This window comes from Vicugna pacos, unplaced genomic scaffold (assembly GCF_048564905.1).
Source record: "Vicugna pacos unplaced genomic scaffold, VicPac4 scaffold_140, whole genome shotgun sequence".
Lineage (NCBI taxonomy): Eukaryota > Metazoa > Chordata > Mammalia > Artiodactyla > Camelidae > Vicugna > Vicugna pacos.
In genome coordinates this window covers 32159-48565 of record NW_027328820.1, presented here as the reverse complement: position 1 = coordinate 48565, position 16407 = coordinate 32159, and the positions used below count along the sequence as shown (strand labels likewise).

Genomic DNA, 16407 nt, shown 5'->3' with positions numbered 1-16407 from the left:
CTCCTCTGCATGTGGAGCTTCTCGAAGGCCTTGGCAGAGAGACATTCGGTAATGGTGACAAGGCCCACGACCTTGGGGTGTTTCTGGAAGACGCTCCACCGATTCTCGGGCACATAGCGGTGCCTGTAGTGGATACAGAGTGTCCACTGGGAGCCACAAGGGCTGATATGGCTAACCGAGGTGAGTAGCTGATAGATGCAAAAGAAATTCTCCTCTGAGATGATCTCTATGGATTGGACCACAACGGGACGAGTCTGGTGGTCCTCAGCACACTGCACGTAGTCAGGGATGCTCATGTTGCAGGCCCTGCCGAGAGGGGAGAGGAGATCGAGGTACATTCTCTGCTGTGTGCTACGGGCCCATCTGGGTTGCGGTGACCTGGTGTGTACCAGCCAGAAGACAAGGGAAGCCAAAGCAAATCCAAGGGTACAGTTTGTGCTCAGAGTCTGCATATGGCTACTGTAGCTCGGATCACATTACCCAGCTTTTGGTCTAGGCTTCCTGCCTCTGCAGAGAAAGGTCATTTCTTATTTTCTATTTCCAAGCACCTAGCAAGGCCCTGATGCAAAGTCACTGCTCAAAAATGCTGAATAAAGAAATGAACAAAGGAAATGCTTCCCCAACCCCCTTCAGCAGAATATAAAGAGAAGGACCACAGTAGGATCAAAAGATCTGGATTCCTATTCAATTTATTTGAACTCCTAAGCTTCATAATAATGGATAAGAAAACTTGCCTTGGGGTAGAGGGTACTGTTCATTGGTGGAGCACATGCTTAGCATGTACGAGGTCCTGGGTTCAAAACCCAGTACCTCATTTTAAAAAATCAAACAAATAAATACACCTAATTTCCCTCCTGAAAAAGTATTTTTTAATTCAAAAGTCAAAAAACACCTTGCAATTGACACAACATTGTAAACTTGACTATACTTCAATTAAAAAAAAAGCCTTGCCTTACAAGAATATATCTGGATTACGGATGTTTGAAAATGTAAAATGCATAGGGTACCACCTGCATAAAAGGAGGTGACTGTACACATGTTCTATCCCTCCTTTATGAGTTATACTTCCTTTGGGGGGGTTATAACCTCTCAGAGCTAATTTTCTCAGATTAAAAAATATAAACATTACCTGATTCTCAGTACTGCTGAAGAATCAGATAACTCTATGAAAGCATCTGACCCACAGAGTTTACTCAATAAATGTTTGTTGAATGAATGAATAAACAAGCAAAGTGAATGCTGCTCCCTGCCACAAACCATCATAATGGTACTGCCTGGAAATCCCAAGCCCACGTTCACCCGACTCTGCATTAACAATGTGGGTGACCTGGACAGGCCTGCGTGCTTCTCGAAGCCCCAGTTTAATCGTGAATAGAAATAAGGGCAATAACACAAACCTCAAATTGTTAGTGAGTCAGTAATGAATTGTACCCCAACACTGCAAGATGGAACCATTAAGAAAACTGGGCAAAAGGCCCATAGGCCCTCTCCATATAATCTCTTACTACCACATGGGAATCTACATTACATCTCAAAATTAAAAGTCTAATATTTTAAAGAGGTTATCGAGGTTAGGTGAGCTCACTGTCTCAAATAAGGAACACACAGTACAAATAGGACAATGCCCAGCCCATGAGATACACTCAGTTAACATTCCCACTGAGCCCACTAGTCCCTCCAACTTCAGAGCAAGAGGATGGGTCCTCGTGGCAACAGGCCACAGCACCTGAAGCTAACAAAGCTAATGGTGTCCACTTAAAAGAGCCCCTGTCACCACCCTTGTTCTAATTTTCTATTTGTAATTTTTTTCTTTTCATTAAATTGGAACTCCAAATTGCATAGAATTCTTACCAGATATCATGATGGCAGCCCTTCAAAACCTGACCACAGAGATCATGATGGCAGCCCTTCTTGGTGAAACAATAAAATGAAAAGCCATTTCCACAAGACCTCTGTGTAAATCTACTAGGGAACTTCATCCTGGACTGAGGAAGAGGACTGGGGAGTAGGGGGTAAACTGGGACATGGAGAAATATGGGCCACATGTCCCACAATGGACTTTAGACTCACCCTCACCCTCCAGGAACTTCTAAATACACACAGACAGAGTGCTATGGACAAGAATTTTTTTTAAACAAATCCCTGAATCCCTAGCAGATCTTGTTTCTACCGAGACACAAATGTCTTATTTGTATAATGTTTCACAGAAGCCTTAAAATATTATCACCCCAACTTGACACATCAAGAAACTGAGGTAGAGAAGTTTATCACATTCTACAAGATTAGAGAGAGGCCACGTCAGACACCGTATTTAAATCCAAGTCCCTGCTCCGTTGCTCACACTAGAAAGTGTCACATACTGCCTCTTTCCTGCCCTCTCCCTGCAATAAATCTCTGAAGAGTCTTTTCTGTGTCACCTGCAATCAAAATCACATCAATTTTTCACAAAGAGCTATGTCACTCCTTGGAGGACATACCAAAATCTAAAGGGTTGGGTTGAGAGGAGATATTTGCATTTTCTGTTTCTCAAAGGAAACATGGCTTTAAAAGAAACTGAAAAGTATTTATCTAGTCTAAGCGCTCATTGTGCACAGAAAGAAACGGAGGCTCAGAGGAGAAGAGGAAAGGGCGTTATTAACAAATATTGCCTCAGTGCAGCACTAAGCCAGCCCTGGGCACTTCTGGGGGAGGATCTGGAAGGCCCAGGAAAATGAGTGTTAGAAAATAGAAAGAGAAGAAGAATATAAGGTCCCGTCTCTACACCACCATACCATGAATTTCCACCAAATTACCCAGTATGGGTGCAGCCAATAGTAAGGTTGTCTAAACAGGTTATTGAAACCTGGAATTCTCAACCATAGTGGAAATTCCAGCATTTACTGTGCTTTTTTCCCAGTTCAATCATCAATTCAGTGGGCATTCTGTACCAGGGACTACACGAGACCTGGAGTTCTCCCAAATAAAGATCTCTATTACCACGTGTGCAAACCACATAAAGGCAACCAGAAGAAAAGCGCCCACAGATAAGATGGAATTACTGAAACTGAAAGCAGCCAAAGAGCATATATTACTAGGAAAAATGGTGCTCCTATAAATGGACTCATGGACATAGAAAGCAAACTGTATTTAGCAGGCAGGAAAGGAGGGATTAACAGATACAAATTAGTAAATATAAAATGAATGACAAGGACCTGCTATATAACACAGGGAACTATATTCAATTTCTTGTAATGAGTTATACTACAAACAATCTAAAACATATGTATATACATATGCATATGTTTATAACTGAATCTCTGCTGTACACCTGAAACTAACATTGTAAATTGACTACACTTAAATAAAAAATAATTTAAAAAATAAGTAAAAATAAAAGCAACGCCATTAAGAAAAAATAAAAGAACACTCTAATCCCCTTAGCTGTAGGTGGTGGAGAATTCTGGTTGTAAACACCAAGTCCACTGGATCACTCCAGCAATGGCTGTCACTCTTTCTGACCATCAGAGAGTCACTTGCTTCACTGAGGTTTCTTTTCTCTTCTGTGAAAGGCTACAGCTGCAACTAACGATGTATAGAATCTCATCATTCACAAGCCCAACAAGTAGTGAGGACTTCCCATGGGCCAGGCTCTGGACAGAGGAAAATATAGGGTCCGAAATATATTCATGGGTAGAAGAAGTTTGTGCCATAAAGACGTTAATTCTTCCTGTTTTGATAGACAGATTCATTGCAATTCTGATTAGAATTCCTACCAGATTTTTCTTGGAATGTAACAAGTGAATTTATGGTCAAGATTAGCCAAGAAATTTCTTTAGAACCACCACTGGGGAGGGGTGGATAGGTCATTAATTTCCACTGCTCTTTCTGAAGTGATAAAAACGTTCTGGAATAATAATGGTTGCACAACTGTGAATATGCTAAAAGCTGCTGAATTTTACCATTTAAATGGATGTACTTCATGGTGTGTGAACTATATCACAATAACGCTGTTATATGAAAAAATATTTCTTGACAAATATTTTTCTTTTTATACCACTAGTCTGTCCCACAATTTAAGAAAAACAAAAAACCAATACAAACCAAACTGTGCCAGGAGTTCTTTAGGACTGCAATATCCCTGGGTCTCCAAGGCCTCTGGTGATGCTGTTCCTGTTAACACACACTAGCTGGGCTGGGCTAGCTAGGGACTGTAACTATCTTTTTAAAATTGACTGTCACACGTTTCACCCTTGGAGAGGGAAGGAAGGAGGATATCACAGCTTCATGCCTTCAGCTCATTTTTAACAGAACCAAGCCCTGCTTTCACCACTGTTAATCCCTCTCACTATAAAAACACGTGACATCAACAAGCACCGCCATCATAACACCTAAAAGTGTTCAAGATACTTACCTGCGGCAGAAACACTGAGGGAGGAGACAGAAGCTTGCTCAGCACTGATGCTCCCTTTTCCCGACTCCACCAGGTGAAGCTGGGCGCTACAGCCAGGGGCTCTCAGTCCGGGGAGCAGCACACACGCCACTGAGCTGGTCCTGAGGGAGGGTGAAAGGGAAAGGAGGGCAGCCCTAGGGGGGAGGGAAAGGGGGGGTGCGGGCTGCAGCCCCGCTCGGAGGCCAGCCCCAGCCCCAGCCCAAGCCGCCCGCCCCGTCCGGGTGTGCAGACCCTGCCCGCCCGGGACACAGCCCGCCCAGTGGTGGGGACGGGTCGGCGGCCTAGGAGAGGAAGCCCGGGAGGGGAGGACTCGCGGGCGGAAGAGGGGAAGCGGACGCCAGCCGCGGACTGAGGGGAGCCCGGCTGGGCCAAGAGGCGGCAGGGGCACACCTGGCCCTGGGCAGCTGTGGCCGGGGCGCCGGGGCAGGTGGCGCGGGCAGAGGGGTCTGGCCCGAGCAATCCAGCTGAACACACGCTGACTGGCGCCCTGGGGGGCTGTGACACGCCGACCGCCCTCCCGCAGCCGCCTCACCCCTTTCCCGATATCCCCTCACCTTGCACTTCCACAGCCAGAGGCCCCGGCCCCAGGCAGTAGCCAAAGGCCTACAGGGCGACAGAGCTGAGAAGCCATTGGGGCCGATCCCCGGCTCGGAGCTGGAGCTTCCAACCCGCGGTCCAGCTGGCAGCAACTGCGCATGCGCAGGAGGGCCAGCGATCCGCTCTGGGTCCTGAGAGAGAAGGGGAACCGAGGGAGGGAGAATAGGGGAGGAGGAGGGGAGGCGGGGAAAAGTGGAGGGAGACACATGGACAGGAGGAGCAGAGGGAAGGCAGTTATCTGGAATTGGGAGGGGAGTAACAGAGATGGGGAGAAAGCGTTTTACCTCTTGTGGCACCCCGAAGGAGGCAGCAGTCCTGCCTATACACCCTTCTCTTACCCGTCATTGCCCACAGCTCATATTTTACGTCCCTGGCCCAGCCCTCCAGCTAAGGTCTCTGCAGAAACCCTACGGGTATCATACCCGTTGCCCCCACAAGGAGCTAGGTTTACTGTTGCTCAGGGAACCAAGCACCCGCAGGTGTTGTTTCTCAGAACTACCTTGGGAAGAGTACATATTCCCCTTTTACACGCTGGGAAACAGGCAGGCACGATCTCTGCCTTAGCTCCACTGTCCCAAATGTTGGGCTGGCAGGGAGCGGGAGGTAAAATGTCAGAGCCCCAGAAGGAGCAGACTGCCTGAGTGTTGGTGTAGAGTCCCCATCCCTCCTGGGTAAACCACACCCCAACCTCGGGGAATAATCAAGGGCTCACCGTAGGCCCCTGTGTGTGGGAGAGCTGCCCTCAGTCCCAGTGTCCAAATTGCTAGGTAGGTAGAAGTGTTATTGAGTCCAAATTCATTCTCCTCAGTGCAGGACAGGCCAGTAAGTTGGGAGACCAAGTGTTGGGGCATGGAATAGCAAGTTTCTGTAGACCTAGATGGCAAACTAATGTCCTGGAAAACCATCTCCCCAAGTCAGAATTCAGGCTGCTTTCCTATGTGCTTGGTTTTTGCAAACTTCTTGGTGTAGGAATTCCTTCTTGTTAGAATCCTTTGTTCTTGCAGCTATCTCCCTGGGTCAGATCCCTGTAAACCTCCAACAAAACAAACGTTGTTTTCTATTCTGCAACGTGTTATCTTTATATGATTGGAAAAGTGTTAAATACCCTTAAAGGTCAGAGCCTTCAGAATAGGCTCTCCTGTATATTTTAGGCTCTAGGCAACATTGTTTTACAAGCAAGAAGAAGCCTAGGAGACAGAGCACAGGGTTAAAGTCAAAGGAACAGATCTAATATGGAGTCAGATTTCTTCTTTTCTATTACTGTGGCAGAAGCCACTTGAGGATTTAAATCCCTTTAAGTTAAAAATAAGTAAAACTTTAAAGGAATTTACATACATTGGTGGGAACTTGCATAGCATATCTGGAAAAGCACACAAAGGATTGTAAACATTGGCATCTCCAGGGAGGCATGTAAGAACAGAGGATGAGGGAAAACTTCTTTCACTTGAGTATTTTTTGCTCTGTTTGAATTTTTTTAACCATATGCATATATTTCTTTTTCAGTTAAAATAAATGTGTAATGGAGCAAAGGAGTAACTAGCTCAGCAAATACAGCAGCCATAGACTCACTGAGTCATCATTTTCGATTTAAGCCAGGAAGCATTGATTGTCTCTCTCCTATGTGCCCAGTGCTGTTTTAAAACTCTTTTATATATTTTTTTAATAAAATAATAACATGCTATCCCTCACCCCTGCTCAGGGCTGGTGGGAAACCAACTGAGTTTTTATTGAGTTGTTTTCCAAGGAGTAGAGATGAGTTATAAACAGAACACAACTTCAGGGCAAAACAGGCGGACTGGTTTTCCAGCAGGCCAGATAGCGATGACGGGTTTTCAATAGAGGCGCACAGAGGCTGAGAGAGAAAGCCTCCAGGACCCTACAGAAAGCTGCCCACAGTGCCTTCTCCATGGCACTACTGAAATAGGAAAGAACAAATCTGACTCCATATTAGATCTGTTCCTTTGACTTTAAACATGTGCCCTGTTTCCTAGGCTTAGTCTTGCTGTTTCTGCACCTTTTGTGAAACAATGTTGCCTAGATCCTGAAATATACAGGAGACCCTATTCTCAAGGCTCTGACTTTGAAGGATATTATCACTTTTCCATTCATATAAAGATAACAAGATACAGAATAGAAAATAACATTTGCTTGTTGGAGGTTTACACGGATCTGACCCAGGTGAAGAGCTGCAAGAACAAAGGATTCTAACAACAAAGAATTCATACACCAAGTTTGCAACAACCAAGCATTCCCGCTTCCCCTTTTTAATATAAGAAGAGCCTGAATTCTGACTTGGGATGATGGTTCTCCAGGACATTGGTCTACCATCTTCTCCGCTGGCTTTACAAATTAAAGCCGCTATTTCTTGCCCCAAATCCTTGTCTCCTGATGTGTTGGACTATAATGCACGAGTAGAACAAGCGTGGACTCGGAAACACAAACATACATTGAAAGTACGCATTTGGTATATTAAATGACCTGCTTCCACTCGTATTCCTGAGGTTTTCTTCTCTTGACCACTCCTACTATATTTATGAAAAACCTGTCATGTGGACACATTTCCTTCTCTAGCCACTACCCTTCCATGTAAAAACTGATGCCAAGAAGGCAATGGAAGTTGCTAGAAGGTATTACCTGGCCAAAAAAGAGCAGAAGTGGGTTCTGGCTGATGTTCAGGAGCAGGCCGGGGCACCTGACAAGATGTCATAAGTACGGATAGACAGCTGGGCACCAAAGGAGAAGCTTCTAAACTTCCATGAGGGAATTGGTGGATAGGAAGGAACAGTCCCAGACTATAGCTCTGATCCCACCACGAGCTTCCTGGGCAAGGCTGGGCAAGTCATTTAAATTCTCTAGACCCTTGCTGTCCAACACGGGAGCCACCAGCCACATGCAGGATTATGATGTTATTCTGTAGCCAGACAGAATTATAAATAAACACTTTATTGCAAAGGGTCAGCAGGTATAATATTTAAAAACATTATTGGTTATCTTGCCCTAACAAGTTATTTTTGTATGTCTAGCTTTCTGTGGGTTGTAATGCCTGCAACTAATGTTTCCCTTACAGTGAGGTATTTTGAAATTATAAGTTACTGGACACAGTACACTCATATCACAGTTGAAAAAAAACTGATCTAAATAAGCAAGGTGATCTGACTTAGTAGTTATGAGCAGGGGCTCTGGGGCCAGCCTGCATAAGTATTAATTCTCACTCTCCCTCCAGGGAGTTCTGTGTGAATCTTGGACAAATTATTGTTGCTGTTGTTGTTGTTGTTGTCATTGTCATTGTTATTATTTGTGCCTCTTTTTCCTTACCTTTTAAATAGCGAGGAAAATGTAGACTCTATCCCCTACAGTGTTGGCAGGATTAAATGAGTAAACGTCTGTGCTGCCCACTTCCCTGGGTTTCAGCATTCTCCAGGCAATCAGTGCCAAACGCAGTGGCATTCTCCACTGTCTTCGTCAGTCTGGGATTCTGTAACAAATTACCGTGTGTCGGGTGGCTTAAACAACCAGCATATTCCTTATGGTTTGGAGGCTGAGGCTTTCAAGGTCAATGTATCTGGGAGAGGATTGCCAGCTCGAAGATGGCTGTCTTCCCACTATCTTCATGGCCCAGAGAGGAGAGAGAAGCAAGCACTTTGGGGCCCTGTATAAGAACACTAATACCATTCATGAGGGCAATACTCTCATGACCTCATTTTATCCTACTAATCACCTCCCAAAGGCCCCGCATCCTTATATCATCAACCTGGGAGATGAGGTTTCGACATATGGATTTTGAGGGGATGCATTCAGTCCACACATCGGCTAACTCTCCCAAACATGCAGTCATCAAACCTGTAGCTAATTTCAAAATAATGTTTATATCTCTCTGCCCATTTCCATTCCTACATCTACTAACACTGAAGCCCTGCTACATTTTATTTCTTATTTTCCTTGTAGAGGTTTAATTGATTCCTCTAACTCCAAGGATTCGCTCACTCCAGTCTGCTTGACAGCCCTGCCAGGTAGGACTTCCTTAAAACACCTTCCCACTTCACCTGGTTGTTTTTTAGGTGTAAATGTCAGAATTCTCTCCACACCCCATCCTAGACCTTTAATCCCTTACACTACCACTCACTATGTTATTTTCCTATTACCACTGTAACAAATTCCATTAAGCTTAATAGCTTAAACCAGCACAGACTTATCAGCTTATGGCTGTGGATGTCAGAGATCCAACACAGTTCTCATTGGGATAAATTCAAGATACCAGCAGGGTTCCTTCCTTCTAGAGGGTCTAGAAGAGAATGTTTCCTTTTTTTTTTCCAGTTTACAGAGGTCACCCACCTTCCTTAGCTTGTGCCCCTCAACTTCCTCCATTTTCATGGTCAGCAGCCTTTCTGAACATTGCTCCATCGCTACACCTCCCTCTGATTTTAAACTCAGCTGGGAAATATCCTCCATTTTAAGGACCCCTGTGATTACATTCAGCCCACCTGGACAATCCAGACTACTCACCCTATTGTCTCATCTCAGGATCCCCTTGTCCCATCCCACTCAGGCAGTATGTATGTGGCTGTGACATTCACCTTGTGTAACATTTCCTCATGAGCAATTTATGGTTCAAGGCACTTATAAGTGACTTTTTGTTTTTCTTCCTTATCCTTTCTACATTCAGTTTGTCTGGTGAGATTATATGAATCCTTTTTATTTGTGCCCCTGCACTAATCTATAATAATGTATCATGGGTTTAAAGGCTAACTAATAGACAATTTAGGAGACAGAAATCCTCTAAGATTTTTAATCCTAAAATATCTGTCATCCCTTTTGCCATGTACAGTAACATGTCACAGGTGGCTACCCTGTGGCCGGGGAGGGACATGATTCTGCCATCACACTCCCCTCATTCTTACCAATGTGCTGATCAACTAACCAAGGATCTATGCTCTCCAACTCACTCACTTCCTCCTCCTTTGCATTGACTATCCTGTTCCCACCGCTTCCTTCATTCACCACATCAGGATTTCATGACCACATTCTCCCCTAAATGAAATGGGTATCTTGCATCTAATGCCTGACAGCTGTTCTTATTGTACATGCACGCACTGACCTACACATAATCCCGTCCATCTCTTTATTTTCCTAGAATCTTCCAGAAGAATCAGTTCCATGATGATAATGATGATACTGACAATGATGACAGGGGCCTCTCAAGGATTCTGATAAAGAGGGAATCGATAAAGGGAGGGAATCATTGCAAAATTGCCCCAGAAACAGGCTTAAAGGTAAATAACTCTTATAGTGTTTAATGAAATTGACTAATATTTAACTATTTTTAAGACTTTATATCACTGAATTTAAAATTTTAACGGGAATTTTCATTCACCACTAACCAAGATTCAACTCTGGGACCAAAATCTAAGGATTTCTGTCTTCTAAAAAATTGTCCACTAGCCTTTTAAACACGTGATCCTTTTAAAAAGTTTAGTGCTGGGCTGAAAATAAGCAGGATTCATATAATCTCACGAGACACAGTGAATGTGGAAAGACTAAGAAATAAAAATAAAAAGCCATTCATAACGTCTTGAACTTTACGTTGCTCACAGGGGAAAATGTTTGCCAATGTGTGTGTCACATCAACATGACGACTGAGTGGGATGGGGAAGCTGATCTTCCTCATCAGTCATTTATGCTGATTTGTTAGATGCCAAAACAGTTTCCTCATTGAAATTGCTTCTAACAAGTATGGAAGAATTTAGGTTCTACCAAAAGCAGGCTGAACATTTTCCCCTGCTTTCAGGTCTCTGGACTGAATGTCCCCACAAGAAGGACATGATTATGTTTCATAGGGAAGTCTTCCTGAGAAGCAACAGGCTTTTCTAGGGCAGAACTGCAGGGCCCCCCATGGAGGGCTGGAGGAGGTCTAGAGGGGACACTGGAAAAATAGCAGGAGTGAATTCAGATACTGCTGCTCAGGTCGCCAAAGACAGCATTGCTATCTCTAAGGATATGACATTCTCCCAAATTTTCCATGAGTGAAGGAGCCTGTGAACACTAAGCAGGTTGTTAAGACACAGCAGCACATAATTTGCGTGACAACACAATTAGAGTATGATTTGATATTTGCAAAATAACTAGCCCATTGTTCTTTGAAACTGCAGCAGTAGCAATAGAAATAAAAAAGACTGAGCCGTCTTGGAGACAACAATCAATAAACAATTCTAAATCTGCAGAATTCCTTGACAATATTCAAGCAATGAGCTAGATGTGTGCTGCAGATACCTCTTACTGCAGGGCTCACTCCTGCAAAGCATAGAACTAGTTTCTCAGCACACAGAGGGAACCAAGTCAAGAGTCCTAATCTTTTGAGATTTACTAAATGGCTGGAAAGATCAGACAAGTACATACAGGCAAATATGATTAAATGGAATCAAATAATATCAAATGTGATTTGAGCACAGACGAAAGAGAAATTCCTTTCACCTGGGATCTAGAGAGACTTCTTCAGAAAATGTGGCTCTGGAGACGGCCAAAGACATGGGTGGAATTTTGGCAGAACAGGATGTAAGGAATTTAAAAACTTATTCTATAATTCATATAAAAATTCAAAGGATCCCAAAAATCCAAAACAACTTTGAACAAGAAAAACAATGTTGGAAGACTTGCACTATCTGATTTTCAAACTTTTTTTTTATAAAGCTACAGTAATCAGAAATTATGGTGTTGGTGTAAAACAGGAAAATAGAATAATGGAACACAATAGAATGTTCAGAACTAAACCAAGACTTATACAGACAATTGATTCTCAAAAAGGATGCTGTGGAGAAAGGATCTTTTCAGCATGTAGTGCTGGAACAATTAGATAGTGATACGCAAAAAAAAAAAAATGAACTTTGATTCACACCTCACAAAATATACAAAATTTACCTCAAAATGGATCATAGATCTTAATAGGAAATCTAAAACTATAAAACAGCTAGGAGAACAAGCATAGGCTTAAGCTTTATGGCCTTGGGTTTGGCAAATTTTTCTATCATCTATTTTAAAAAGAAACTGATAGAGTGAACTTTATGAACATGAAGACTCTTCAATGCTCTTCTAAACACTGCTAAGCAAATGAAAAGACAAGCCATAGACAGAAGCTATTTGCAGATCATATATCTGATAATGGTCTCTCTTTGTATCTGATCCAGAATAAAGAGGTCTCAAAATTCAATAATAATTCAAACACCTGAGTGAATGAGGCCAGAAAACACACTTCAGTAAAGATATCCAGATGGATAATAAGCATATGAAAAGATGCTGTTTAAAGGTGTCATTAATGATTAGAGAAATACTTTTAAAAACCACAGTGAGATACTAGTTCACATACATACTAGAATGAATACAGTTAGAAAGACTGACCTTACAAGGTGCTGGCAAGGAAGTAGAGCAACCAGAACTGATACACACCACGAGGAATTTACAATAGTACAACCATTTTGGAAAAGTCTTTAACAGATTCTTTTAAAAAGGTAAACACCTATGTACCATATAATCCAGACATTCCTCATCTGGTGCTTTAGAAAGGAAAAGCATATGTCCATACAAAGACTTATAACCAAATATTCACTGCTATTTTATTTATAATAGCACAAGTTGTAAATAACCCATGCATCCATCAAGAAGTAAATGCAGAAAGAAATGATGGTCTATACAAACACTGCTCACAATAAACTCTTCAGTAAAAACTCAGCACTAAACAATACTCTACTATAAGACAAATAAGCTATTAATACAGCAACACAGATGATTCTCAAAATAATTACACTGAATGAAAGAAGTCAGACAACATAGAGTAGATACTGCATGAATCCATTCATATAAGGATCTTGAAAATGCAAACCAATATGTTGTGATAGAAAGCAGATCAATGGTTCCCAGGGGAAGAGACGGGGAGGGAGGGAGGGACAAAAAAAGTCAGGAGAGAAGCTTTGTGGGTGATGGGTATGTTCACTGTCTTGAGTGTGGTCATGGTTCCTTGGGGATATTCTTACGTCAAAACATATTAAGCTGTACACTTTAAACGTGTGAAAATTATTTTGCCAAGTATACCTCAAAGCTGTTTTAAGAAAAAAGGCACTTTAGTCCTGATCCACCTCAGCGCCTGATTGGAGTGACATGATCAGTCCCTCACACTGTCTGCCTAACGGGAAGGTAGAAAAGCTCTCACAGAAGATAACATGGATTTTTCATTTGCAATGTCTGCCATGTAATAAAGAATTTCTAGACATGCAACATGTCCAGACTATATGACAGATAACATGAGAATAAGGAGCATTAGACAAAGGATGCAAACCCCAGGTGATGTAGGCATCAGAGTTACCAATAAAGGCTATAAAATACTTTTAATATATTCAAGAAAATAAGGAAATGATGGGACAATAGATAACAGGGTAGAGACTTTCACCAGAGAAATATACTGGAATGTATTTTTAGGAAAAATCAAACTGATACTCTAGAACTGAAGCTTTCAGCTCTGGAAACAGGTAAACAGAGCTAATTAGGATCCCTTTTAAGTAAAACTTTCAGTAATTCTGGGTAAAATATAACAACAAAGTAACACAGAGCTAACTATGGAAAGAGAAGTTCCCTGATGACAATACAAAGAGGACACTTAAAGCCCAGAGTGGTCATCTTGTGAGCTGATGCCACCGCACCCTGGAGGGAAGGGGTTTTCATCTGCACATAAATAAGGATACAATGTCCATGTAGGAAAAAGGGTCCATACCAGATGTAGAAGACTCTTCCTCTATATCTATATAGTCAGAGACAGAGATGTAAAGTGGCAGCAGAGGTCACAGTGACACAGGGCCCTGGGCCAAGGAGTGTGAGCACCTCTGCAAGCTGGGAAAGGTAGGATGATGAATCCCTCCCAAGAGCCTAGGTGTGGAACTTAGCCTTGGCCACTCCTTGGTTTTAGCCCACTGACATTGACTTTGCACTACTGCACCCTAGAACAGTGAGAAGATGAATGTGTATTGCTTTAAGCCACTGAGTCTGTGGTCCTTTGTTACAACAGCAATAGGAAAGGAACTCAGGAACCAATATGAACTTGAACCACAGGCTGCCTGCTGTGCTGGCAGGGAGTCCTTTGTCTCTGATCCTGGGGGAGTGTCCTGTCCTCTGGCAGCATCCACAAACTACCTCATGCTAACTTGGCAGTTTGCAGAGGGTTAAATCTTATCCCTGCACAGTTCTTGATATTTAGTTAATAAAAATGATGGTGTCATCATGGGTATTTTTCCATCTTTTAAATACCCTTCAGTCTTCTAATAAAGCTACTTCTAATTAAGAGACCATGTAAATAGTTTTCAATCTTCATAATAAATAACTGTGGTTTTATCTGGTTACTTAAATTATGAATAATAATGTTCACATTTGTAAAAGTTATTAAAATCAACATTGTTTAATGAAAATATCATTTCTTTTCGCATGAACATGTATTAACTACAAGAAATGTTCCATGCTTTCTTCTACGATTTACTGTTAGAGCCTTAAAGAATAATATTTTCCTCAAAAGATATTACGGCAAAGGGATTTCTTTTGGTGGAACTGTTCCGGCATCAAATCTGGTGCATGTCTCAGGCCACTGGCAACATAGAGATGATAGAAATTAGGAGGCATTATAAACACAGAATCATTTTTAAAGGAATTAAAAAAACTGGATGTGTGTAAACAAAGAATCAGAGAAAATTCTGGTGAAATAAATGTATTTTTCAGCTTAAGCAAGACATGGGGTGAATAAATCTGAAATGAAAAAACCACCCAGAGATTAGCAGCGAGTCATGCACGCAGTGTGAATGATCAAAACCAAGTTGTTTCCAAACCAGTGTGCAGGCTTGATGCCTTCATGAATCAAATCTGTGTGGCACCAGGCCACCTCGAATACATGTTGATGAGGTATTTATAAGCCCTTCACCATCCCAAATCAAAGCCCACGCACGAGCCACAAGACCATCACCTACACATTTGGAAAACACACAACATGGTGAATAGCACTTTTCTTGTTCAGTAGCCGGTGGCAGTGAACTGTCAGCAGACAGAGATACAGGGACACAGAGGCACCTCCCCTCACTCAGCTGATAAACTTCCGTGCATCCCTGGGGACAGGATTGTCATAAAATGCACCATGGATTGATCCTCCTCCTAGGAAAGGAACCGTAGTGCTGTCATTAGGTTTGAGCAGGGGTGGGTGGAGGATCTCAGAAGAGTTGTTTCAGCACACCAATAGAATTCTTGGCCACCGTGACCACGAAAGACAAGTCCCCTGCCATCCCGGTAGGCACTTGGGCTCCTGACAAAAGCTGGGCTCAGTAAAGGGTTGAGTAGAAGGCACAGACCTGAGGGATGCCCCAGCAATAGGCAGGAGGTAGGGCCTGGTTTATACTGCTCTGGGTGTATCCCAGACTCATCCGAATACGAAATCAGAAATTTGCAAAACAGCAGAGCTGGGGTGGATCATCTACTCCAGACTCCTCACCTTACAGTTAAAAGGGTGGCAACCCTGACAGGCAAAGCAACGTGCTAAAGGCAGAGCGTGGAAGTGGCAGTGCCAGATGAAACGCAGCGTGCAACCCCCGTTCAAGGCCGCTGACTCTGACGACGGGGCCAAGGTTTCCAATGAGGAGAATAAGACAGTGTAAATACTTTGTTCCCCCTAAAACCCCAAATGTTTTTTAAAGGCACAAAAACTCACCTTAACTAGATCTCTTCTGAGGGGGCTCTCTTCTGCTTCTTCGTCTTTCTGTCTCCATTTCCCTCTCTCAGACACAAACACATTCAGTTTTGTGAAAGGGGACTTCCTTCCATACAAAGACAGACTTCACATCTTCAGAAAGATACCTGAGAAAGCACGTTTCTCAATTCAAGTCTTTGTGGGAGTTCTGGGCAACTGGCTTATTTTCTAGAACAATCGGTAGTTACAAAATCAGGAAATCATCTTCCACAAAGGCAGAGTTCTGGTCCGTGTTGATAAAGTTGGGGATGTCACATTTCATGAGTCTGTTCGGCTCCTCCTCTGGCCACCTGCTGCATCTGATGGCTTCCTGGAGCCGAATAACACTGTAAAGGGCTATGGTAGGGATACCAGCTTTGGCCTTGTCCAAGTGGTCCACTTCATTGATGTAGCAGTGAAAGAGGGACCTAGATTCATCATTGCACTGCCAGAGAACACCTTGGGCAGCAGCGGTCTTCCAAAGTCTGACACAAAGCTGTTGAGTCTAAATCTCTTCTCGGGAGACTCTGCATTGCTACAAAGAAAACCAAAATAAAATATCGTTCACAGTGTAGCTCGGTGACCTGAAGAATCATAGTTTTTGCCATCTACTGAGAGTAAATCCCTGCACAGAGCATGC

General features: G+C 42.9%; 1 protein-coding gene across 1 annotated transcript in view; it reads right to left on the bottom strand.

The window, feature by feature from the left end:
- LOC140695107 (uncharacterized) overlaps nt 1-16026 on the bottom strand; it is a 78335-nt gene extending 62309 nt beyond the window's left edge. The window contains exons 1-4 of the mRNA XM_072958016.1: nt 15750-16026; nt 8342-8501; nt 4984-5157; nt 4391-4563 (exon numbers count right to left, since the gene is read on the bottom strand). Coding sequence (XP_072814117.1) covers nt 4391-4563; nt 4984-5126 — 316 coding nt within the window. The 5' untranslated portion in view covers nt 5127-5157; nt 8342-8501; nt 15750-16026. The remainder of the gene's footprint in view (nt 1-4390; nt 4564-4983; nt 5158-8341; nt 8502-15749) is intronic.
- Nucleotides 16027-16407: the final 381 nt, after the last annotated feature.